General features: G+C 41.3%; 1 protein-coding gene across 32 annotated transcripts in view; it reads left to right on the top strand.

The window, feature by feature from the left end:
• ASPH (aspartate beta-hydroxylase) overlaps positions 1-25,032 on the top strand; it is a 190,704-nt gene that overhangs the window by 162,848 nt on the left and 2,824 nt on the right. For all 32 annotated transcript variants that reach the window (XM_065585626.1, XM_024109617.3, XM_024109616.3 and 29 more), the window contains 4 exons: positions 3,871-4,008; positions 11,204-11,339; positions 12,202-12,293; positions 16,072-16,205. In XM_065585626.1, the coding sequence (XP_065441698.1) occupies positions 3,871-4,008; positions 11,204-11,339; positions 12,202-12,293; positions 16,072-16,205 (500 nt within the window). The remainder of the gene's footprint in view (positions 1-3,870; positions 4,009-11,203; positions 11,340-12,201; positions 12,294-16,071; positions 16,206-25,032) is intronic.

The raw sequence follows: 25,032 nt of genomic DNA, 5'->3' as shown, positions 1-25,032 counted from the left end.
TCCTGTGGAAGTATAATAAAATATCCCTCTTCTGAATTCTTGTGGAATTAAAAGTTCATTTGGAAGTAAGAATTAGTTGGCCTCCCATATATATAGAAAAAACAAAATTGAAATCCTTTTATGCTCAAAGAGGAGAAGATTAAGGAAAAGAAGAATAATCTTGCTTGTAAGGATCATACTAGAGGACTAAATTATTGATTATGTGTGGCTAATGATACCACACAGACACAATTAATTTGTACCATCCTAATTCCCAAGTAGAGATTTATACTAATGTTTATGGAGTTGAAGGCCAAAGTTATGTAGAAAAAGATCTAATCAATGATGAATGAACTTCTGCTTTAACAGAGCAGACTTAAATTTATCACAGTGGAAAGTCCACGGTTAATCTAAATTTTTCTCACTGGCCTTGAGATCAGTACATAAGGAACATGTGGAATTGTCATCAGAGAAGGTAGACGTTCATCTATTAGGGCTAAATTAGCAATTCAGCTTTGGTAAATTGCAGGGGGTAGAGTAGAAGAGGCTCTTTCCAACTCAAATAAAATGGTACACTGAATAATAAAAATATCAAATGAATGGAAAGTGTTATGTAAAGAATAAGTGGAGAAAATATTTTTCATGGGGATTATATGGACTAAGTACTTATCAGACTATTAATCAATTGGAAAACATTGTTTATTGCTGCAGCTATCTTAAATTGTAGAGTGGGCTCTTCCTAATCTTTCCCTATCTTAACAGATGTATTTGAAATAAAAATGTTTTTAATAGGGGCTAACAATAATATACAACCCTACACATAACTGAACAGCACTAGTGATCTCTTTCCACAGTCAGTAGTTGAAACAGGTAATTCATACTCTTGTCACCTGGGCTAGCTTTAGGTATATTGCAAATGAGCACAGGCAGTGAGCGGGTAAAGTCTACTAGTCTACTACTCTAGTCTACTAGTACTACCTATAGTACTAGTCTACTACTACTACCTACAGGCTGAGGAACATATGTTAAAAATCATCCTGTTTCCATTTCAGAGGCTTAACCCAGATAAGCTTAAACTATAAAGATATACTGGAATTACCCAAGGTAATACATAACATTTTTATGATCCATATCTAAAGAGACAACTTTAAAAATCTCCTCTCAGAAACTTGTAATATTTTATAGCCGTCAAAAGGAAAAGCTCCAAGGCTGTCCACTGTTGTTCTATTTGTCAACACGGCTTTTCAATGCTTCATACATCTATCGTAAGAGCACATTTTGCAGCAATTCTCTCCTTCATAGATCATCAGAGTTTTATACACCAGAGAGTATCATCCAATATTTTAAGAGTGACGAAAACTTAAACATAGACCTCCAAAGAAATAGACTCATAGACTTTAAGGTCAGAAGGGACCATTATGATCATCTAGTCTGACCTCCTGCACAATGCAGGCCACAGAATCTCACCCACCCACTCCCATAACAAACCCCTAATCTATGTCTGAGTTATTGAAGTCCTCAAATCATGGTTTAAAGACCTCAAGGTGCAGAGAATCCTCCAGCAAGTGACCCGTGCCCCACACTGCAGAGGAAGGCAAAAAACCTCCAAGGCCTCTGCCAATCTGCCCTGGAGGAAAATTCCTTCCTGACCCCAAATATGGCGATCAGCTAAACCCTGAGCATGTGGGGAAGACTCACCAGCCAACACCCAAGAAAGAATTCTCTGTAGTAACTCAGATCCCACCCCATCTAACATCCCATCACAGACCATTGGGCATATTTATCGTTAATAATCACAGATCAATTAATTGCCAAAATTAGGCTATCCCATCATACCATCCCCTCCATAAACTTATCAAGCTTTGTCTTGAAGCCAGATATGTCTTTTGCCCCCACTACTCCCCTTGGAAGGCTGTTCCAGAACTTCACTCCTCTAATGGTTAGAAACCTTCGTCTAATTTCAAGTCTAAACTTCCTAATGTCCAGTTTATATCCATTTGTTCTTGTAATTCTCTCTGGTTTCATAGTCCTTGATGGTTATTTAATAACTTGTCTTTGAAATCCAACTCATCCACTAAAGTGTAAAGTACTTTTTTTATTTGGACAAAAGTGTATTAAGTAATTGGTTAAAATGACACATCAGGTTTTTTAGGAAGGAATTCTATTATGTAAAGAAATCCAATAGCTTCTTTAATCGGTGATGGCTAAGATTAATTCAAAGCATACAGTACTGTAGTATCTGATTCCTGTACAAGAAACACTTCTATTTTTGTCTCTACTTCTGTAGGCTTTGGGGGGCAGTTTAATATGCTGGCACTACTGCCCTCTATGGCTGGAATGTCAAATGTGCTCAGTTGGTTGTGTTCATTTCTGTCCAGAGGCTTACCTACAGAGAGAACCAAACGTGATTTGTTCTTTTGCTTAAATGTTAAACATCTGTATTTCTACTGCAAACAGTTTTGGGCTTTTGTCCTTTGTGCCACCTGTGTGCAGTTTACTGGATGACTGCAGTTACTACATATAGCCAGGGATTCGCTGTAACAGAAGGGATAAGGGGACTGTTTTCTATTCTATATTTGTACAGTGTTTGGCACAAAGTGCCTAATCAGGGCCTTTACGTGTTACTGGAATACAAATAATAATAATAATAATAATTAATACAACATCAAAAACACAAGCAGTGTTCCATCCTCTGGTGAGTTCTCTTTGGAGTGGATCATCTTTTCTTCTCCTTCGATATGTACTCTAGTGGCAGAAAAAGGCAAAATTAACCTTGCCTGCTGATAAAGGGTGTGAGCCTATGATTCCTTGCTCATGTGAGTAGTCCCATTGTGGTCAAGCTTGCAGGATCAGACCAAAGCAAGAGCACGAGAGTTAGACAGGATTTATTGTGGAGCAGTGGTTAACAAAGTATGGCACACCAGCTGCATTCAAATGGTCTTTATAATTGATTCAATAAATCAAAATGTGCACAGTCACATGGAGCTGGGCGGGGAGAAGGCAGCTGCCAGTCAGCCCCTGACTCTAGGGGTTACTGTTCCCATGCTGGGCAATCAGGATGCTGGAGCTGGGTGTCCTCTCTGGAGCCAGCTGATCTTCCTCCCCTGCCTTCTCCCCAACTGGTTTGGAGTGGCTGAGGCATGGTGGGAGAGGGGTGGGCAAGCAGGGAGGGTCCAACCACCAGCCTCCTGCCTGGCCTCCAGCAGCAGCTACTTCTCTGTTTCAGGAGGTCTGGGAGAGGGGCTCTCGGCAGCACTGCGTTGAGCGGGGGAGCCTTGGAGAGGGGACTGGGGAGCAGGGAGAATTTGGGGAGGTCACCTCCTGGTCTGGTGAGTGTGGTGTGTCGGCTAGTATGGAATCAGGATTCCTCTCTCAGGTGCTCACAAAGTCCCTGGTTCAGTGGTGTCTGAGTGCCTCACAGTCTTTACGGTATTCGTCTGCACAGCATCCCTGTGTGCTAGGGAAGTGCTGTCACCCCTGTTCTTTGGATAGGGAACTGAGGCATAGAGGGGGGGGAGCGATTTGCTCATGCTCACCTGGAAAGAGCAAGAGATTGAACCTCAGGTCTCCCAAGTCCCAGTTTAGCCCTGAACTATTGGAACAGCCCTCCTCTTCCTGAATTACCAGGGGTTGGTTTTCACCTGTCTTGGTGAATACAGACCGGAAGGTCTCACAATTTTGGTTGACTCTAGCAATCTATTCTATTATTTTTTTTCTTAAGTGCTTATTACCAGGCTATCTTAAAGGATAAAATGATGCTCATATAGGGAAGCCTGTTGCTTTGCCAAGAGGGAGTGTCATTCAGAGGTGTTGAAGTGCCTTTTTAAGATTATTCTTTTCTGCTGAAGTTGGGCTGATGTAAATTGGTTGTTAACAACTGCAATCTTCTAGGCATACAAGTGGTATGAGCTTGGGCACCAGAGAGGTCACTTTGCATCAGTTTGGCAGCGCTCTCTCTACAATGTTAATGGACTAAAAGCTCAGCCTTGGTGGACAGCAAAGGAAACTGGTTATACTGAATTGGTGAAGGTAAGTAATGAGTTTCTCCCTCTCTCTTTTAACTAACAGACTATAAAGTTAACTCCAGATGCTTTACACTGAGTGGCTGAGATAGATGTAATCAGTAAATACAAAATGTATATGATAGGCCATTGAAGTTTATCAAGTCCAAAATGACAGCAGAACCTCAGTGATTTGCACCAATGACGGGCACCCTCTATGAATTTTAAGTTTTGTAATTAGTAAGGGCCATATCCTTCATCCCTTGTACTACAAAAGTCAGTGGCTTCATTGGGAGTTTTAATTGCATCAGAAATATGAGCTGAGGCCCCAAGTGACAGATACAATAAAGAACACCAGGATAATACTATTTAGTTCTTTTAATGCTCTTTGCTCATTTAATTTGACAAGTGTAGTTCAGTTTTAATATTTATAGTAATACTTCATCATGTGCAAAAATTTATTCTAGTCTATCTTGTAAAGAATATAGCCTTAAACAAAAGGAGACCTCTACTACAACAGACCTCTATTAAATCCTTGATGAGAAATGGGAATAAGTAACATTTTTGTGAATACTTGTGTGTTGCAAAGTGTGAATCAGCAACATTCTACTATGCGGGCATTTTAAAAGCATGACTACTCATTTCCATGAAAAAACAGACTGATTCCTCCAAGACAGCCATTTTAATATTTATATATAAAACATGTGTTATGGTTTTGGTGCAGATCTAAAGCAAAAAATTGACTGTCCATTGTAATTTCCCAGTTACTGAGAAAAACAACACATTTTCCCGAATAACATTGTATTGAATATAAAATCGGTGTGTATCTATGCGCGCGCACACACACACACTGTATATGAAGAAAAACATGTCGGACCATATATTGCCTGGCACAAGGGAGAGATTAGAACACAGGGTGCCTCTTGCCTTCTCATGGAGCTGTGCACTGTGGAAGTCCTCAGGGCAGTGCCCTTTCAGAGCTAGCTTCAGGAAAGATGGAGTCATGGCCCTGTCCCATCCACATCCACCAGCAGAGGCACGGAGAGGAAGTGAATAGTGCACCCTCACCAAGGGTGATACAGTGGTCATACTACCCCAGCACTTAGGGATTTCCAGGAGCTGAGCCTGCCTTTCTGAAGTATAGTGCCTCCTTGAATTCCTTCAGGGGTGGGGTGGCACCTTAAAAGCACTTTTAAGCCCATAGAATATAATAATGTAAATCATACAAGCAATGGAATCCCTGAAAGCACCGAGGTACAATCACAATGAATGACAGAAGAGAGTAGGAACAATAAGAGGAAGATCAATAATATAAGGAAGTGAAACAACAATTGGGATAGATGGATGGTCAAAGAAAATGTAGAATTTTTGAAGCTTGATGTGAATTACCATCTGCAATTTCCAAGCTTTTGTCTATTTGGATCTGAAAGCTGACATTGGAAAATATTTGTATACTCACATTATGTCTCACATATTTATTAGTTTTGATATTTATTTTATTTTGTGTCTTTCATTTATATATTAAAAATATCGTCCCGATGGAATTTAATATTTTTTTGTTTGTAGTTGTAGACAGTTACAGTTGTACACACAGTTGTGCAGTCTGTTTTTCCCATGTAGAATCACTACTAAGGTAGCTAGATCAATCATTTGTCCAAATAACAGTGAAACCTGTTCCTCTAACATTTGTTAATCACTGTAAGCTAAATCATGATTAAAATAAAAAGCTTAATCAGGTCGGATGCACAGTACTATGAGGTGATGAATAATAAAGTACTCAGAGGTAATGCAATATTTAGTTCCTTGGCTATGTTTTTGGTAACCGATTGTGTCATTGCACTTGGACTGAATTGCTGGTCTTGATTTATAGGTACATTTTACTTTAACTGGGGAGAGAGATGTTTCACATTCTTTAAGTTTAAGGTAACCTTCACAGTTGCTAGTGTGATTCCAAAATATAAGTTGAAGGCATCTCCAAAATGTGTTGTATCCTCTCCCACCCTCTACCATTCGCCAATGACTCAGTACAATTATTTGAATATTTAAAAAAAGGTTAAATGAATTCTAAAAATGTACTGTGCTGCAAGCAAAATGTACAGTAGCATTCCCAAGACAGTGGTAACAAACTTCATAACAACGTCTGTTTTATTAACTTCAAAGGCATTCTGACTTCCGTTTACATTTTTGTTAAAAAGACGAAATCTGTGCAAGTTGTTTTCCTATCCCACACAATGAAAACAAATCTGTAATCATTCTTCCCTGCTTTGCATCTTGTACAGTCATTTAACATCTGTGTGAGATGGATGTAAATTGCAACCAAACGGGAATGAAAGAGTTTTACGCTTTCTTTGCACAGGGGTACATGGCTGCACAAGGTGCCAGGCAGTGGGTAATCAGGCCTATTCTCCCTCAGACCTGTTCTACATATTGTTGAATGCGAGTTAGCAGTCATTGAGGACAAGAACAAACCATATTTAGCACTATGGCAGCTTTACAGTGATTAAATTCTACACACTGAGGGTTTATTCATCGTTAGTGATACAATGCTGAACACAGTTTATCCTGATCTACACTGTCTGCTATAATGTGTTCATTGTATTAATTAACACAGCAGTGGATAGCCATATTCAAAACAGTACCATTTTGTCACTAGCATATTTAATGTTATGTTATGGTTTCTTTGGAATGGGGATGAGAATTGAACTATGTCTTGTCTTGCTCAGTGTACAAATAACTTAGGGAAAAATGCCTTGTTCTAGTATTCCTTTCCTTTCCAATTACACAGCTAATTCCAGGATCCAGAGACTATTCAAAAATGATTATAAGCATATTTTAAAATAATATCATCTCAAGGGATGCTTATGCCTGGTAAAGCAAGGGGTTAATGCCCCTGCAACTGCTGCATACAGACTAATAATTAAGCTTTGGAGGGTTCTTGAAAAAAAATAGGGACAAGCCTAATTGGTGATAAGCCTCCAATTCCTTAGAGGGCAGAGAATCTAACCGTACAGCGTGGAAAGAGCCTGTTGAGTGACTGGTAAGTAGGTGTGCTGGTAATATTGCTCTCTGTATGTCTGTCTAGGTCATCATCATAGTATTTGAGGGATTCTGAGGGCTTGTCTACACTGGCAATGTTAAAGCGCTTTAAAGTGGCTTATGTAGTCGTGGCACAGCACTGGGGGAGAGCTCTCCCAGCATTCTAAAAAACCCAGCTCCATGAGGTGTTTTTTCACACCCCTGAGCGACACAGTTGCAGCGCTGTAAAGTGCCAGTGCAGACAAGCCCTAATAAGATGCAGGAAATGCCTCCTTTCTTCTTCAGTCTCGACTAAAGGAATATATACATCTCTGAACGTAAAGCAAACTAAGTTGCTTCTGCAGCTGACATCTTTCTTTGGTGCAATTAGTTGCCCCTCTGCTAGCCTGTAGCAGGATATTTTTGATGCATTGCACCATTCTGTGGTATTTTTGTTTAACTCCAGTATATGTTTACTTCCTGGTTAGTTAGTTCTCATTCAAAATGTACAAGAGGTAAGGCATTTTTTGTATCCTGAAATAATCTTCGCTAGTCCTAAATAAGTACCAACACAGATAACTTTGTCCTTTCCTTATATTGTAGCTTTGACATTTGGAAAGGATCCCAGTAATACTTTGCCAGCAATGTACTATAGTGAGTGGAAATGATTGATTAAAGTAGATCATGTGCTCTCTGTTTTCTCTGACAATGTGGATTTTACTAATTAAGAAATTTAAGCCATCCTCAGCTGGAAGAAAATGAGAGGTAGCTACCCTACCACATGTCCACAATCCATAATTGGCCTTGAAAGGAGCACTGGGTGGTTAAATAGCACCTTTTGCAGATCATGCTGACACCTAGGTTTGAAATGGTTTAGAAAACAAAGGCTAAAGATTAAAACTTAATGGTGAAATTAAGTTTTAAATTAAGAGGAGTAACTGTTTAATATAAAAAAAGTGTGGGGAGACTTTAAGGAAAGCCCTGTTTTGCAAAGAGCAAAGGCATTAAATATTTATTGTTGTGACACTGGTGATGGTTATAGATTAAATAGGCTTTGGAAACTTAGAGTGAAGATTTCTTGGTGTGTTCAGTAATAATTTTTTTCTAAAAATCAAGATTAAATTAAGAAAACCCATACTCTGGTGTAGTACAGTATTTGCAATTAAAATCTACAGTGTAATCAGATATAAAGCAACAATACGATGCAATTAGTGTTTAAGAAAAAGACATTGAGGAAAAAACATGTAGGGGTTTATAGAAACCAGCTCTTATTGAACAAATGCTTGTACTCAAGGTACTATTCACATTTGAATTCTTGATTCGAACCAAGATTGGATCACAACTCAAAAGAGTTGGCTGGTCTTAACCAGTTGTTTGAAACTATTCATATATTACAGTATCATATTTAATATTTTCCTGGGAAATGCCCAGTACTTGGAATATCAGCAAGACAGTTGGTCCCAGTCCTGCAAACACTCATTCAACAGGACTACTTGTAGTTAAGGCTACGTTTTAGTCATTTTTAGTAAAAGTCATGGTCAGGTTATGGGCAGTAAACAAAAAAGTATGGCCCATGACCTCTCCATGATTTGTACTGTATACCCCTGACTAAATCTTGGGGAGGGGGGTGGCCCAAGGGGCACCATGGATGCTCAGGGGAGGGGGCAGCCTTGGGTCGCGCCTCCCCGGAAGCGGTGACATCCCTCAGCTCCTAGGCAGAGGTGCAGTCACACATCTCTGCACGCTGCCTCCTCCCCAAGTGTCGGCTCCACAGTTGGCTGGGAACTGCGGCCATTGGGAGCGGTGGGGGCGGTGCCTGCAGGCGGAGGCAGCGCACAGAGCCCCCTTGCTGAGGAGCCAAAGGAAGTTGCCGCTTCAGGGGAGCTCCTCCCCCGTGAGGTAAACGCCACCCAGAGCTCTCACCCCCTCCTGTGCCCCAACTCCCAGCCCTGAGCTCCCTACCCAAACTGCTGCTGTTGCTGGGGAGGTGGCAGTGGCGTGAGACTGCCCCAGCAGCAGCCGGTGCAACTGGCCACTACAGAGGTCATGGAAAGTCACAGAATCCGTGACCTCGGTGACAAACTTGCAGCCTTACTCATAGCTAAAGTTTAGCATGTGTGTAAGTGTTTTCAAAACCAGGGTCTTGGAGATAAACAAGTGTGTTTGAACTTTTCCATGTAGTGCTCAGGTTGCTGAATCCACTTTCCATCTGATAAGAGACAGATTTTAGTATTACTTGCAGTGAAGAATTATCAAGTTGCTTTGCAGACATATTCAGTTATATTCAAAACAGTTTGTCCATGGGTCTGTGGAGACAAGAATCTTAAAAGGAAAGTACAAGCACCTTCCAGTTGAATTTTGGCCTGTTTTGCTTGCAGACCTCTAGAAGTGGTAGGGAAGATGCTATGTACAAGCTGTGATATAGACCCATTCTCTTCATGCTAGCAAGAGGTGGGTGCTGGGCCAGTTATTGTCAGGGATTAACAATATCTCCTTTTGGGAGGGCAGGATACAGACCTTTTGCATTAGATCCTTGCTCAAATAGAAGAAATGCTTGACGCTGATATTCTAGCTAATTACTGCCCAGTCTCAACCTGTCCTCTTTGGGCCAGGGGATTGAGGAGTTTGTGGCAAAGCACCTCTGGCACCATTTAGAGTTTTCTGATTTTCTTGACCTGTATTACTTTAGATTACGGCCTGTATAAAGTCAAGCTGCATTGGTTTCCTTCCTCTGTTCCTGCCAATAGGTGGTCAGTTATTCATGATAGAATTTTCATTTGGAACAACAGCCTTTTATAGCGTTGAACATGAAGTGGTGTTAACTCACCTGCCAATTCTGGGTTAACAACGCTGTCTTCAGTAGCTCCATTCTAGCCTTTCCAAAAAGTCTCAGAGGCTGATGTTATGAAACTGCGTATCCATAAAGTACTCTGCTTTGGGGTTTGCATGGGAGGCAACATACCTACCCATGCTACAATCACATCTTCACTTTGCAGGTATCAAGGGATCAATTTTCTGGGATCCGCTTGCTGCCTGTCCTTTAACTGAAGAAAGTCAATGCACCATTGAACTGAAATGGAAATTTCATGGATTCACACATTTTAAGGCTAGAAGCGACCATTATGGTTATCTACTCTGACCTCCCACATTAACACAGGTCTTAGAATTTCACACAGCAATCCTTGCATCTAGCCCATCAAATTCAAACAGATGATGTGGAAATGAACCAGTAAGAGCCCATTTTGCATGAATTAAAATATTCCTACACAAGTGCTTTTGTTTTCAAAAATTGGAGGGGGGAAATGCAAAATTGCTCATGCAAAATGTGGTTCAGTGAACAAAGTAAAAGGCTGGGAAATAGAAATCAATTTTGTATCATTAGGTCCAATTGTTACTGTGTTCACTTATATGACTGTAAGGTTAAAATTACTGGCTACAATTAGAATATTAATTCTGTAATTTATAAGATTCTATGCAAACATAATGTTCTAAGGAAGCAGAGAGGAGTAGAGCTTTACATTTCTCATACTAACTTTTGAAGGGTGATTCAGTTTTGAATGCATACTGGACAAACAGAAGATAGATGTTTATGATTTAAACTTGTCCACCATTTTCAGAGAGTGTGTGTGAATATAATCCTTCTGCTGGAATTTCAAGTCAAATATTATCTTCCTTTTCAATAGTATGAGAGTGTGCGAATGAAGCTTAGTAGACCTCATTGAAGTTTTAACTTATAATTGCAGAGTTAAGTAGAGTGCTTACATTGTTCCACTGTGAACTGTAAAATTCAGTTGATGCTTTGAGTTTCAGATTATGGTAGTGGGCTTGTTGTCTCAAGAGTATGCCAAGTACTAGTGTACTGAGATTGAATAGATCAGCACTCTTGTTAGCTTGCAATATAAAATGACCTGTTACACAGCCCTTAGGCTAATCAAAAAGCAAATTAAAGTAGGGGCCAGTCTGTGAGCTGGCTGGGGATTATTGAAATTTTTATGATACAAAAGTAATTGAATCTGAAGAATGACATGATGGTTGTTTTTACAGCCTTAATATGCCTTTTCAGAAATTGAAAGTAAGGAAACTTGACAATGATGAACGCTGTTACTGCTGTTAAATTAAAAAGAGAGAGAGAAAAAAAACAGAAAAACTAAAGAGGTGCTAAAACCGGACACAAATTCTCAGAATAATAATGGTGATTCTCACTACAGTCCCTAGAAAAAAACTGGAAGCTTATTCGTGATGAAGGGCTTGCTGTGATGGATAAAGGAAAAGGCCTCTTCTTACCTGAAGATGAGAACCTGCGAGAAAAGGGAGATTGGAGCCAGTTCACATTGTGGCAGCAAGGTAAGTAACCTATTTATTAATCTTCCTTCCCATTGCCCCCTCCCCTTTGTTCACTCAATATTCTGTAATAAGAAATAGTAACGTAGCTTTACAAAACCAATGCTATTTTGTTAAATTTCTGGAACTGTCATTTGAGCCTGTGTAAGAAGGCAGCTAATAAAATGGTATTTTCACCTTGAGCATAGTGAGCAAGAATTCTTTATGCTAAATCACATTGCACAGGAGCATCTGCAGAATCCAACACCACAATATCCATCTCTTGGCACGGTTGCCAGGATTTTGTTCTAGCAAAGTCAATAGTGCACAAGTACAAATCAGCCCAGAGGAAGGAGAGCAGGTGGGAAGGAAAAAATGTATCTCCAGTCTTTTGTCACCAACCAGATGCAATTCTGTCATTCAGAAACTATATGAGCTACAGTATATGTTTTAATAAGCCAGCTGCTCTTTCTCTGAGCTATGATGTGGGAGGCCTGAATGTTGGAATGACCTTAAGTAGTGTAGGGATTTACACATTAGAAAGAACTTTAAAATATATCATTTCAACACTGAGGTATAGGTTGTCTTGATGGGAGTCACTTTCATCTCTTTTTCCCCAGAGCCTCATTCATTGTCTTATGACTCATACCCTAAACGAATGATTTAAAAGCAGGGTGCCATAACTTAAACTGATAATATTACAAGCCATCTCTCTTTGCTTCAGTTTCAGTGTCTATCCTCTTTTTGCTTCTGTGAAATGGGAACTGTAACACTTACCTGGCTTTTGTAGGAAGCTCTTTGAAATCTTTGGATGAAACATGCTTATGTGAGTGGGAAGTGTAGAGATTATTTATATAGTGTTTCACTTGCCAATTTGTTTTGTTAGGAAGAAAAAATGAAAATGCCTGTAAAGGCGTCCATAAAACATGTGCTTTATTGGAAAGATTCCCTGAGGCTACAGGGTGCCGAAGAGGACAGGTACTTATTGATATGCTTCATTATTGCAATCCAAGAGGGTGGGGTAAGGTGATGCTGACTAATACTGTACACATAGGGGACACTGACTTGAGCAGAGTTCATTCAGTGGGCCAGATCCACTGAAGCTGGTTCAGGGAGTTATAAACTAAACCCACTTGTACCAATCTGGCTTGTGGGTCAGCATGAAGATTCACCTCAAGGTAGGCAGGTGGTAGTGCCATTTCCATTTGCCCTTCCTCAGGTTTCTGCCTCTGGAAGGCAACTTTAAGACTCGCCACAGGATGCTGGCAAAGTGTGTATCTCATCCCTGCCCAGTGCCTGGTCCACATAGAGAGTAACAGCCTACTCCTGCTACCAGTTACTCAGTTAGTTGCGGATCTAAATGTCCAGACCCAGCTGATGACCCGAGCTGGGTCAGGATGAAATGTCTTTTTTCAATGTTTTAATTAGGAAATAGCAACAGAGAGTCCTGTGGCATCTTTAAGACTAACAGAAGTATTGGAGCATAAGCTTTCGTGGGTGAATGCCGCTTGCGTCTGATGAAGTGGGCATTCACCCATGAAAGCTTATGCTCCAATACTTCTGTTACTCTTAAAGGTGCCACAGGACCCTCTGTTGCTTTTACAGATTCAGACTAACACGGCTACCCCTCTGATTCTTAATTAGGAAATTACATCCAAAAACTGCATTAAAAGGATGTTAGGGTTGCAAAGTCAAGCATTCCAAATTTAAAGAATTATAGAAATGTAGGGCTGGAAAGGACCTCAGAAGGGGACCCTGCTGAGGCAGGACCAAGTATATGTAGACCATCCCTGATAAATGGTTGTTTAACTTGTTCTTAAAAACCTCCAATGACAGGGATTCCACAACCTGTCTTGGAAGCCTGTTCTAGTGCTTATAGTTAGAAAGTTTTTCCTAATGTCTAGTCTAAATCTCCCTTGCTGCAGATTAAGACCATTCTTGTCCTACCTTCAGCAGCCATGGAGAATAATTGATCACTTCTTTATAACAGCCCTTAAGCTATTTGAAAACTGATATTAGGTCCCCCTTCAGTCTTCTTTTCTCAAGACGAACATACCCATTTTTTTTAGACTTTCCTCATAGGTCAGGTTTTTTTAACCTTCTATCAGTTTTGTTGCTCTCCTCTGACCTCTCTCCAGTTTGTCCACATCTTTCTGAAAGAGTGGCACCCAAAACTGAACACAGTAACCTGCATGAGGCCTCACTAGCACCAAGTAGAACAGGACTATTACCTCCTGTTAATACACCCCAGAATAGTAGTCTCTTTCACAGCTGCAGCATGTTGTTGGCTCATATTCAATTTCTTAGCCACTATAACCCCTCAATCCTTTTCAGGAGTACTGCTGCCTAGTCAATTATTCCCCATTTTGTATTGTGCATTTGTAATTTCATTCCGCAGTGCAGTACTTTGCACTTGCCTTTATTTAATTCCATCTTGTTGATTTCTGACCAATTCTCAATTGGTCAAGGTTGTTTTGAATTCCAATCCTATCTTCCAATGTTCTTGCAATCTCTCCCAGCTTGGTGTCATTTGCAAATCTTATAAGTATGCTCTCTATTCCATTATCCAAGTAATTAATGAAAGCATTGAACAGTACCAGATCCCAGACAGACCTGCAGGACCCCACCAGATACTTCCTCCCAGTTTAACAGTGAACCACTGGTAACTACTCTTTGAGTACAATCTTTCAACCAGTTATGCACCCACCTTATAGTAATTTAGTCTAGACCACATTTTTCTAGTTTGCTTATGAGAATGTCATATGGGTCTGTGTCAAAAGCCTTATTAAAAGCAAGATATATTACATCTACTGCTTCCTCCCATTTAGTACCCTGTTAAAGAATTCTCTCTGTTTCTCAGTTCCCTTTCCATAAAATAGAGTTATACACGTTCAGGGTATTGTAAAAATAAATTCATTCATGTTTTTGAAGCACTCAGATACTATAAGGAGAGCATTGTAGAAACACCTGTATGGAAATTCATAATTTTGTATTCAGCACAGGGTTTGGATGGTGTGCATTAAATAAAGTCTGGGGACACACATTGAATGAGGATAAAAAAAGAAATATTGAATAATTAACTACCCATTCACTGAACGAGGCAGAGATCCTGTGGAAAAAATAGTATGTGGTACCATATAATGATTATATCATATTGCATATCATAACGGAGTCGAATAAAGTAGCATGGACAAATTTAATTCTGGCATTTCCTAAATTTCGAATGCTTGATTCTACAGCCGTAATGTTATTTTAATGCAGTTTTATGGATGTTATATATTAATAATGTATGTGTGGTACAGTACTTATGAATTATATGTATGGCATGAGTTGTTTGATGATACCCCATATGCGTTCCAGTGTGGGACGGTAGGTGTGCAGTTCGTGGGGGTTTTATCTCTGTGTTGAAGAAGGTTCTCTTGGGATATTTGGATGGCCTGTTCCATGATACCCCAAGGGGACCTACTTCAATACAGAAATAAAACCCCCTCTGACAGCACACCCCTAATTGTCATGTACCGCCCCACATTGGAACCCACACAGGTATCATCAAACAACTACAACCCATACTCAATGGGGACCCATCCTGAAAGAAATATTTCCTGAACCTTGACAACCCCCCAACCTCTCCAAGCTCATCATCAGAAGCAAGCTGCCCACAGACCGGGACACACCAACTCAAAGCAGCACCCTGCTAAAACAATAGATGTAAAACCTGCAAACAGAGCTCCATGGCTACAATGATCAACACCCCACACAACACAGCTTTCAAAATCCATGGGTCTTACACATACCTGTCACAACAGGTGGTGGACTCATCCAGTGCACTAAATGCCCCAATAACAGCTATGTGGGTGAAACCAGACAATCGCTATGTTCTCAGATGAACTCACACAAGAAAATAGAAGACAACACCACTATATTATCTGTGGGTCAACACTTTTCACAAAGTCAAAAGATAAGCCTCGGAGCTTAAATTCATAACTTTGCTAGAGACTAAAAATCATGGTGTTAAAAAAGAGGCTGGATTTATGGCTCATGACAACAATCTATAACCCAGTAACCCTCCCCACAGCTGCTTCTCCCGCTCTCCTTACCTCCCTATGACTGGAGTGGTGTTAATGGGCCACTTCCCCTTGAATGATCCCTTAGAATATATACTATCTGTTCGATCTCATATTTAGCTGTGACGCTCTTAGGCCATGTGTACACTAGAAAGCTTACAGTGGCACAGCTGTACCGATGCAGCTGAGCTGCTGTAAGATCTCTCGGATAACCGCTCTAAGCCAACTGGAGAGAACTCTCCTATTGACATAATTAAGCCACCCCAACAAGCCGTGGTAGCTATGCCAGTGGTAGACGCTCTCCCACCAAGTAGCGTGGTCCATGCCAGTGCTTATGTTGATGTAACTTATGTCGCTCAGTGGGCTGGTTTGTTCCCACCCCTGAACAACATAAGTTATACTGACATAAGTGGCAGTGTAGACATAGCCTTAGTACCTTTCCCAGACCTGAAGCAGAGCTCTGTGTATTTCAAAAACTTGTCTCTCTCACCAACTGAAGTTGGTCCAATAAAAGGTATTCGCTCACCACCTAGTCTGTCTAATATCCGGGGACAGATACAGCTACAGCAACACTGCATACTGCAATGTTAGGCTGTCGTGACTCATCTTGAATCAGCTGTCATAAAGTTCTGTTCTTCCAGTAGAAGGTTAGTGAAAATGACCTGATTAAAGAATTGTATCTCTGTTTGCAGATCAAGTATTCCGTCATGCACCCAGGGACTCATGTCTGGCCTCACACAGGGCCTACTAACTGTAGGCTGAGGATGCATTTGGGCTTGGTTATACCAAAAGAAGGCTGCAGAATTCGATGTGCCGAGGAGAACAGGTATGTTTGTTTCCTTCTCTTCCCTAAGGTTTAAAGAATTGGATTGCACCTGCTTACAGATGTGACCCACAAAACAAAAAAGACAGTTCTGATGTGTGTCGGTTGCTGGCAAATGGGTCTTCAATTAAAATATATAACAAGCAGTTTGGTCCCTAGAACTTGTTGCAAATAAATGAATTTATTGTCATGCAGTGACCCAACACTGTTTTGAGATGAAACCTGCTCTTTCGTGTCACGGCCATTTTTCTCTTAGGAACTGTGACCATAGGCCAAAGGCTTTGAATCACAGGCAGTTAATCCAATGACATTTACCAGTTGAATGCAAGAGTTATGCCATTTTTCCCTTTCCTCTGCTTGGAGATCAATCATCTTGATCAGCAAAATCTAGACTCTTCACCACAGCTCTGTTTACTTCTTTACTGCTGTGGATAAAGAGCGCTCTAGTCTGCCCAGATAGGCCAGGTCCTCAGCTGGTATGTATTGGCATAGCTCCATTGACTTCAATTGAATTGAAATTGAAGTTAGTGAAGCTATGCTGATTTTACAGTAGTGGAGGATTTGGCCCAATATGTGGATTTGATAAAAAGTTTTCTTAATTTTAAAATGCATTAAGAAGGAAAACTGTTCTTACGTTGCATTGCAGACCTGTTCAATCTCTGTTTGCTCACCTTAAAAAACAACAACTGGATATTTGAGCTCAGGCAACATAATCCCCGGAGAAACATATGAAAGACCAAACTGTAGCATCTGATGCCTGCATATGGCATTATAAATAAAACCACTAAAATATAAAACTTAAGTTAAAGTTAAGCAATTGAATTACCTTAACTTGCAAAAATTTGCCTTTCACTTCAAGATCTTTATTTTCTTAGTCAGAACCCCCCGCCACCCCAAACCCCCAGGAGTTCTATTGTTTACACTGGGAATTTTCAGAGAGCTAGTGTATTTCTTACAGCATATGCACGCCTATAACAGCATCTGAGTGCATGCTGCTACTGTGGACACGCATTTGGTGATGAAAAACCCATCAAGCATCATGACAACATGTAGTTGAGTGAAGTCTACTGTAAACCAACCAGAGCAGATGATTTATAGAATTCCAAGAGTAGGAGTTTTCAACTATTAATAATCTAGCTGTTTGCAGAAGTGTTGGGACTCCTGCCAGCATGTACTTCATTTAAATATTCCATCACAGTGTCAGCATTGCAGCTGATGCAGTATGTTTCGTTTAATCACTGACGAATACGTTTGTTCTCAGCTTTCCAGCTCAGTATTTGAAATAGGTTGAAGGTACTGTACACATTTGGGCAGGAGGGAGTGGTGGATAGATGGCTTAGAGGTTTGTTAATGAGTGTGGCGCCTTCCACCTGTTCACTGTTGTGAATTCAGGTCAGTAGTCACTGAAAGTCATCAAATGGCTGTTCATTGACCTGTGTGAAACAAAGTGGTGGATTTCACTCCAGATCCAAGTGAACCGGTGTCCACAACTCTCAATCCGTGATCACAACTGACATTCTTATTTGTCATAATCTGAGCAGACAGCTTAGTGGCATGGAGACTGAACTACCCTCTCATCTGTTGCATTGGTCCCTCCACATCTGGTACTTGTCAAGGAAGCATAGGGAAGCTGGTGTTGTTACTGCTCTGTACAGAGAGGGTTTCAATCCCCAGTGCTCTGAGTCTGGCACATTCTGTACACACTAAATTCACTTATTAAAAATGTAAAACTAATATATAAGGGCCAGGTTCTGCTACACTGACATGTACAGCTGCAGTTTACATCAGCAGGACCTGAATATTCATTACCAAAGACACAATTCCCCCCACCGCACCCCAAATGACGATATTTGCAATAATAAAAATTAAGCGTTGGGTTTTACTTTTCCTCTTTACTTTTCCCCTGTACATGGGGTGGCACATTGGTGAGGCAAGGTGGGAGCAGTGCAGGAAAGGAATTGTGTCTCAGACAGGTCTGCTTCTTCCCTGCTGATTAAGTCATCCATGACGATGACGACATCATCATCATCATCCTCAAACATGCACAGTCTATTAAGACCATTGTGCCAGGCAGAGTGACAGTTCATGGCGTTACATCAGGCATCGTGTGATGAAGTTTCTTGGCCGGTTAAGACCAGTAGCAAATTACTACCCCACCCACTTGAGCTGGCTCAGCTGTGCAGGCTGGCAGGGTAGGGGGTCAGAGCTTTGACTCCACACCTCCCCATTCCCTGCCCCCCTTGTGTAGTGCAGAGTAATGGAAATGCACTGCTCATTTGCTCCTAGGCACCCAGAGGCAAGGTGAGCAAGTGGGCATGTAAGCCAGCCCCCAAGCGACATAACTTATGTGAGTGAGGTACTGTGACCTGCAATGCGCAGGAGGTCAAACTAGATGATCATGATGGTCCCTTCTGACCTTAAAGTCTTTTAGTCCATGAGGCAGGTTTACTTCACACGATGCCCTTTCATAGGCACCGACTTTTCCCGGTACCAGTGGGTGCTCAACCCCCCGCGCCTCCGGCCCCACCACGACTCCACCCCGCCCTGCCCCCATTCCAACCCCTTCCCCAAAGTCCCTGCCCCAACTCCACCCCCTCCCCACGTCTATTGGACCCCTTCTCCAAATCCCCGCCCTGGCCCCACCTCTTCCCCGACCGTGCCGCATTCCCCCTCCTACCCCTCCCTTCCAGTGCTTGCTGCCGCGAAACAGCTGTTTCAGGGCAACAAGTGCTGGGAGCTAGGGGGAAAAGTGGAGCCGTTGTGCGCTCAGGGGAGGAGGCAGAGGTGAGCTGGGACGGAGCAGGGAGCTGCCAGTGGGTGAAGAGCACCCACCAATTTTTCCCTGTGGGTGCTCCAGCCCCACAGCACCCACGGAAGCAGCACCACCCTTTCAAGGGCATGCAGCCAAGCGCACAGTCTAGCCTTATATTTTACTCATTCACCCCCTTCAAAGTGTTTGTGTGTTTGTTTTGAATGCTACCATGTTGTGATCAGATCTTAGGGTGTGGGGAACAATCCAGGCTTTTTTTTTGGTGTTCTAAAAGCAGTAGCATACAAGATGCTGAATAGTGGTGGTAAATGATGTTTCAGTATCAAAATAAAATGACCTTATATCAAGGATTGTAATAGTGATTTGTAATGAGAGTGAAATATGTCCCTTCCACAAGGCCAGGGTAAAACCTTCTCATCTAAAACAGGTTATAGTAGAGCTCTCTTCTGAGCAAATGATATAGAAATCCTTCCTGGTGTTGCCAAATCTGACAAGATAACAAAGCTGCACACTGCCTTTCATAGCAAGCCCAGAACAAGCCAAATTCATTTCAGAGGCATCACCCCCTGCCAACAACCAAGCCCAAACACAAGCCAACCGAATTTGGAGGCACCGCCCCGCTACCAACAACCCTCCCCCTCTCTGTCCCACAGCCCCATCACCACCAGAGGCATAATTTTTGATTTCTCTATTTTGGGCGGGAGGAGCCAATGGGGCTGCGCATGGTGTGTGTGTGGGGGGGGGGAGGCAAATTCTGTGCTGGCCTACAGGGGCACCATTTCAGATTTTGGGGGTTGGTGGGGGGCAACTTTAACCATGATTCCAGCAGCTACTTAGGCAATTGAAAACGCTAAAAATTTTTTTTGCAAATAATAACAGAAATTATCTGACAGGAGCATTGTATCTAATTTCTATATCAAGAAAGATAATTAAATAAATATTAGACCCACTCAGCTGTAATATAACATGTTCTGACATCTTGTGGCAAGTCACTTAAGGGAAACAGGTTAGGTTTAAAATTGTAATGTATATTCTTACTCACGTACTCTTACTAAAGTCAGAACACATAGGCGCTGATTTTTGTTTTTGCTGGTGGGTGCTTTTGAAGAGGTGTGTGTGTTGGGGGGGCATTCTGCCAGTTTTGGGGGGAAAAGCTATTTTCATCATATTTATACATTTCTTTCACGTTCTATTTATTGAATGTGACTATCATTGGTATATTTACTATTTTAATAATGATTCAGTTGTTATGAACTACATAATTACATTATCATGAATTACAGTATATTAAAATCATTGCAATCACAAGCTGTCTTCACTAACGTCCCAGTTTAAAGACATTGTTTCACTGTAGCTTTCTGGATGAAACTGTCAGCAATCTTATTTACATCTCGGTTCCTGGGTATTGTTTTGATGCATGTTAAGGACAGTTACATTATTCAGTTGCGTCTGTCTCATTGATGACTGGAGATAATTTTTAAGTCTTCTGAAGCTGGAGAATGAGTTCAGGATGATACAGGCACAGTGAGAAGCAGGGGCAGCTCCAGGCACCAGCCCAGCGGGGGGCGGCGTGCCAGTTGCCGTGAGGACGGCAGTCAGGCAGCCTTCGGCGGTATGCCTGCAGGAGGTCCGCCGGTCCCGCGGTTTTGGCAGCAATTCGGCGGCGGGTACGCTGAATCCGCGGGACCGGTGGATCTCCCGCAGGCATGCCGCCGAAAGCCGCCTGACTGCCGTCCTTGGGGCAGCAAAATACATAGAGCCGCCCCTGGTGAGAAGGATTCTTATACTGCAAATGACTCCAAGATCTCTTTCTTGAAGTGTAACAGCTAATTTGGGCATCATCATTTTGTATGTATAGTTGGGATTATATTTTGCCATGTGCATTATTTTGCATTTAACATTGAATTTCATCTGCTGTTTTGTTGCCAAGTCATCCAGTTTTGTGAGATCCCTTTGTAACTCTTTGCAGTCTGGTTTGGACTTAACTATCTTGAGTAATTTTGTATCATCTGCAAACTTTCCCACCTCACTATATACCCTTTTTGAAGATCATTTATGAATATGTTGCACTGGTCCCAGACCAGTATAAGCCCCTCGGTGGACACCACTATTTACTTCTCTCAGTTCTGAAAATGGACCATTTATTCCTACCCTTTGTTTCCTATCTTTTAACTGGAGTGCTTGGCAATGCTTTCAGGATCATCTAACGATCCTTAATTTAATTTAATGACAAGCCTTTTGTTATCTTATTCACCCTGCCTCTGTTTATAAACAAACTCCCTGACCCAAGGGCAGAAGTTGTTAGCAGCACAGAACTCAGCACATTCCATACTCAAGCTCTGGCTCCTAGGTGTTGAGCACCCATAATTTTTTTTCCATGGGTGCTTGAGCCCCAGAGCACCCATGCTCAGAATCTGCGCCTATTCATGGGAGGCCAGAACTGCACACAGTACTCCAGATGAGGTCTCACCAGTGCATTGTATGATGGTACTAACACTTCCCTGTCTCTACTGGAATTACCTTGCCTGAGACACCTAAGGACCTTGGTGTTAGCCTGTTTCAGGGTCACATCACACTGATGGCTCATAGTCATCCTCCTGTGATCAACAAATACACCCAGGTCTTTCTCCTCCTCTCTGTCCCTTCCAACTGATAAGTCACCAGCTTAGATCAAGAATTCTTGTTTAGTCCCTAAACGCATGACCTTTCACTTTGCACTATTAAATATCATCCCATGTCTATCACTCCAGTTTACAAGGTCATCCAGAAATTCTTGTACGATATTCTGGTCTTCCTCCATATTGGCAATACCTCCCAACTTTGTGTCATTTGCAAATTTTATTAGTGCACACCCACTTTTTGTGCCAAAGTCAGTAATAAAAATGTTAAATAAGATTGGACCCAAGACTGATCCCTAAGGAACTCCACTAGTAGTAACGTCCCTCTAGCCTAACAGTCCACCTTTCAATATGACCCATTTTAGTCTCCCCTTCAACCAGTTTCTTATCTAGCTTTCAGTTCTCATATTAATCCCCATCTTCTCCAATTTAACTAATAATTTCTCATGTGGAACTGTATCAAATGCCTTACTGACATCCAGTAGATTAGCTCTACTGCATTTCCTTTGTCTACAAAATCAGTTATCTTCTCAAAGAAAGATATTAGTAACTTTATTACCACTTCTTGAATCCAACAATTGTAGAAAAATCTTCAATTATTTTCTGTCATTTAGGCTACTCAGTTTTTTGCAGATCACAAGTTTGGAATAGATCATTTAACTTTAGGAAACATCCTAACAGCCCTGTCTTATCTTAATCACCTGTTAATCACACTGTTCATAAACACAATTTTTCAGGGGCCAACCAAGGAAGGTTTTTTAAAGTCTTTTTAAGCTCCTTCCCAGAACTGTGTGCATGTGCACACTGCAGAGACCAAGTGAGGATGAAAAACAAAAAATGGAAGAACCCTGCCCCAAAACCCTAACCTGCTATTTAGAACTAGGACCCTACCAAATTCATGGTCCATTTTGGTCAATTTCACGGTCATAAGATTTTAAAAATAATAAATGTCATGATTTAAGATATTTAAATCTGAAATTTCACAATGTTGAAATTGTAGTGGTCCTCTCCAGCCACCCACTTCTGAAGGCAGCAGTGCAGAAGAAAGGGTGGCATGGTTATGGTATTGCCACCCTTACTTCTGCGCTGCTGCTGGCGGGGCGCTGCCTTCAGAGCTGGGCACCCTGCCAACAGCTGCCCCTCTCCGGCCACCCAGCTCTGAAAGCAGCACAGAAGTAAGGGTGGCAATATTGTGACTCCCCTAAAATAACCTTGCAACCCCCAGTTTGAGAAACACTGGTCTCCCCGGTGAAATCTGGGGGGAGACTGGATTTCAGGGTCCATGTCACATTTTTCATGGCCATGAATTTGGTCGGGCCCTACTTATAACACATCAAGAGCAATTAAAAAAAACCCAAGCAAACCAAAATCCACTTATTGTAGGTGGACATGGCAAGGTGCAAATGGTGGGTCTTGTAGTGGAGCCGAATGGAAAATAATGGCTCTGACAACTTTGAGTAGTCTTTCTCTTTGTTGTGTGTGACAGTCCATCTCACTATGATGCAAATGATTGATCCTTATTTCTTTGGTGGCATTTCATTTGGATGTTTTGATGGTTTTTTCCTCCTGATCAGAGCTCAGATTAACTAGTGAAGTGCTTTTCAGGCCAAAATTAAAAAACAAACAATAACAGAACCAAAAAACAAAAACAAAAAAACCCACCATAGGTCCTATTTTTCACTCTTATATCAGTGTGTAACTCCTTTGACTTCATTGGAGTAATATTGATGTAAAACTGGTATAAGAATATAGGAGTGTATTGCTTAAAACAGGTGTAAAGTTAGAATAGCTCAGCCTTATTGAAAAGAAGCATTTACATGCAATGTTGTTTTAAATCTGTGTTTATCTGAGTGGGGAATCAGCCTTGACACATGTCCTTACTTAACAAAGACTGATAGGCCAAGATTTTCTAAAGTGACTTGTGATTTTGGGTGCCCAACTTGAAACACCTTAAAAGGGGCCTGATTTTCAGAAAATGCTGAGCACCCTCAGAAGATCAAGTCTCTTTAAAGTGACCCAGGTTGGTCACCCAGAATTAAAGCATCCAAAATCACCGCTTACTTTTGAAACTCTTGGCCACAGTTTTTTCCATCTCTCCTACTATGTCAATCCCTATGGCTTAGTCAGTTTTGTTATTCTACTCAGAATTTTGTCTAGTTTTCTAAGTCTTTCTGGCAATGAGGTGCCCACAGCTCTGTGCAGTATCCCAAGTACAGTCTCATCAGAGATGCATGGAGAAGAGACTATCACCTCCTGCCTCCAGGAAGTGATGCCTTTGCATATGCAGCTGAAAATCGCATTAGCCTTCTTAAATCCTGTATGACATTGCAAAGTCATGCCAAGTTTGCTATGTGCTCTCATCATAAGTCTCCCTCAGCATGACTGCTGTCCAGCTTTCTCCTTCCCATTGTCTAGCTATTCCTCAGTGTATTTTTACCCAAATGTATTTAGGCTGCATTTTTTAAAGCTGAACCTCATTTTATTTCCTGTCCATGTTTTAATCTCTTTATCTCCCTTGTATTATTTCTCTGTCCTCACTTGCAATACTTAATTCAGCACCTCGGAATTCAGGCTCTCCTCTTGCAAAGTGATACACACTCATGGACCATTATACTCACTCAGGTGTCCCGTTGTCTTTGCAATATCGAGACCTTAATTAACATGCTGTTAAACCCCTTTTCAAGGTCATTAATGAAGATGTGAAAACTGAACCTAACTGTTCCTTCCAACCAATTAGATACCTCTGCTTCTGATACATTGCTTCTCACCATCGTCTTTTAAGTTTTGTTCTTCAGATTGTTGTTAAAGAATGTGACTGCTCATACACAGACCTGTTTGAATGAATTGTACGTATTATGGTTTGTGAGAGACTATCAATTTTTTGCACTAAAATAAAAAATATGGAATATTTACTGTGTTCCCTGCCTAAGGCCATGTCTACAAGGGAAAATTGCACTGGAATAACTTTACTTTTCCTGTCTAGGAGTGCTTTGCACCCTGGAATACCCACTCAGAGTGCTATGTGTTTGTGTCCATATGGTGTCACACTCCATGGAAGCAGCGCTTAGCAAGCAAAGTACAGTAGAACCATGGTTTTGTGAACATCAGTCTTAAAAATGACCAGTTATATGAACCATTGTTCCCGATTGGGGGGGGGGGAGAATCACATAATAAAAGTGATGCCAGTGAAGAACAAGCTGTCATCCCTTCACGTTCCAATGCTTTCAGGGCATTGGAAATCACTTTGCAGTGGCTGGAAGGACAAGAAGAAAGTGCTGCCGTGTGTACAGTGCTGCAATGTATGCACCAGACCTACTATCATTTTGAAATGTTCCATTTTATGCTTTTTTGATGTTATGAACTCCTCTATTCCCAATTTGTAAAACAGAGGTTCTACTGTAGCATGGACTCACTTTTGATTTAGTTATACCAAAATAATTAT

Source organism: Chrysemys picta, chromosome 2, assembly GCF_011386835.1.
Source record: "Chrysemys picta bellii isolate R12L10 chromosome 2, ASM1138683v2, whole genome shotgun sequence".
Taxonomy (NCBI): Eukaryota; Metazoa; Chordata; order Testudines; family Emydidae; genus Chrysemys; species Chrysemys picta.
The sequence above is the reverse complement of the archived record's forward strand: the minus strand, read 5'-3'. Positions and strand labels throughout refer to the sequence as shown.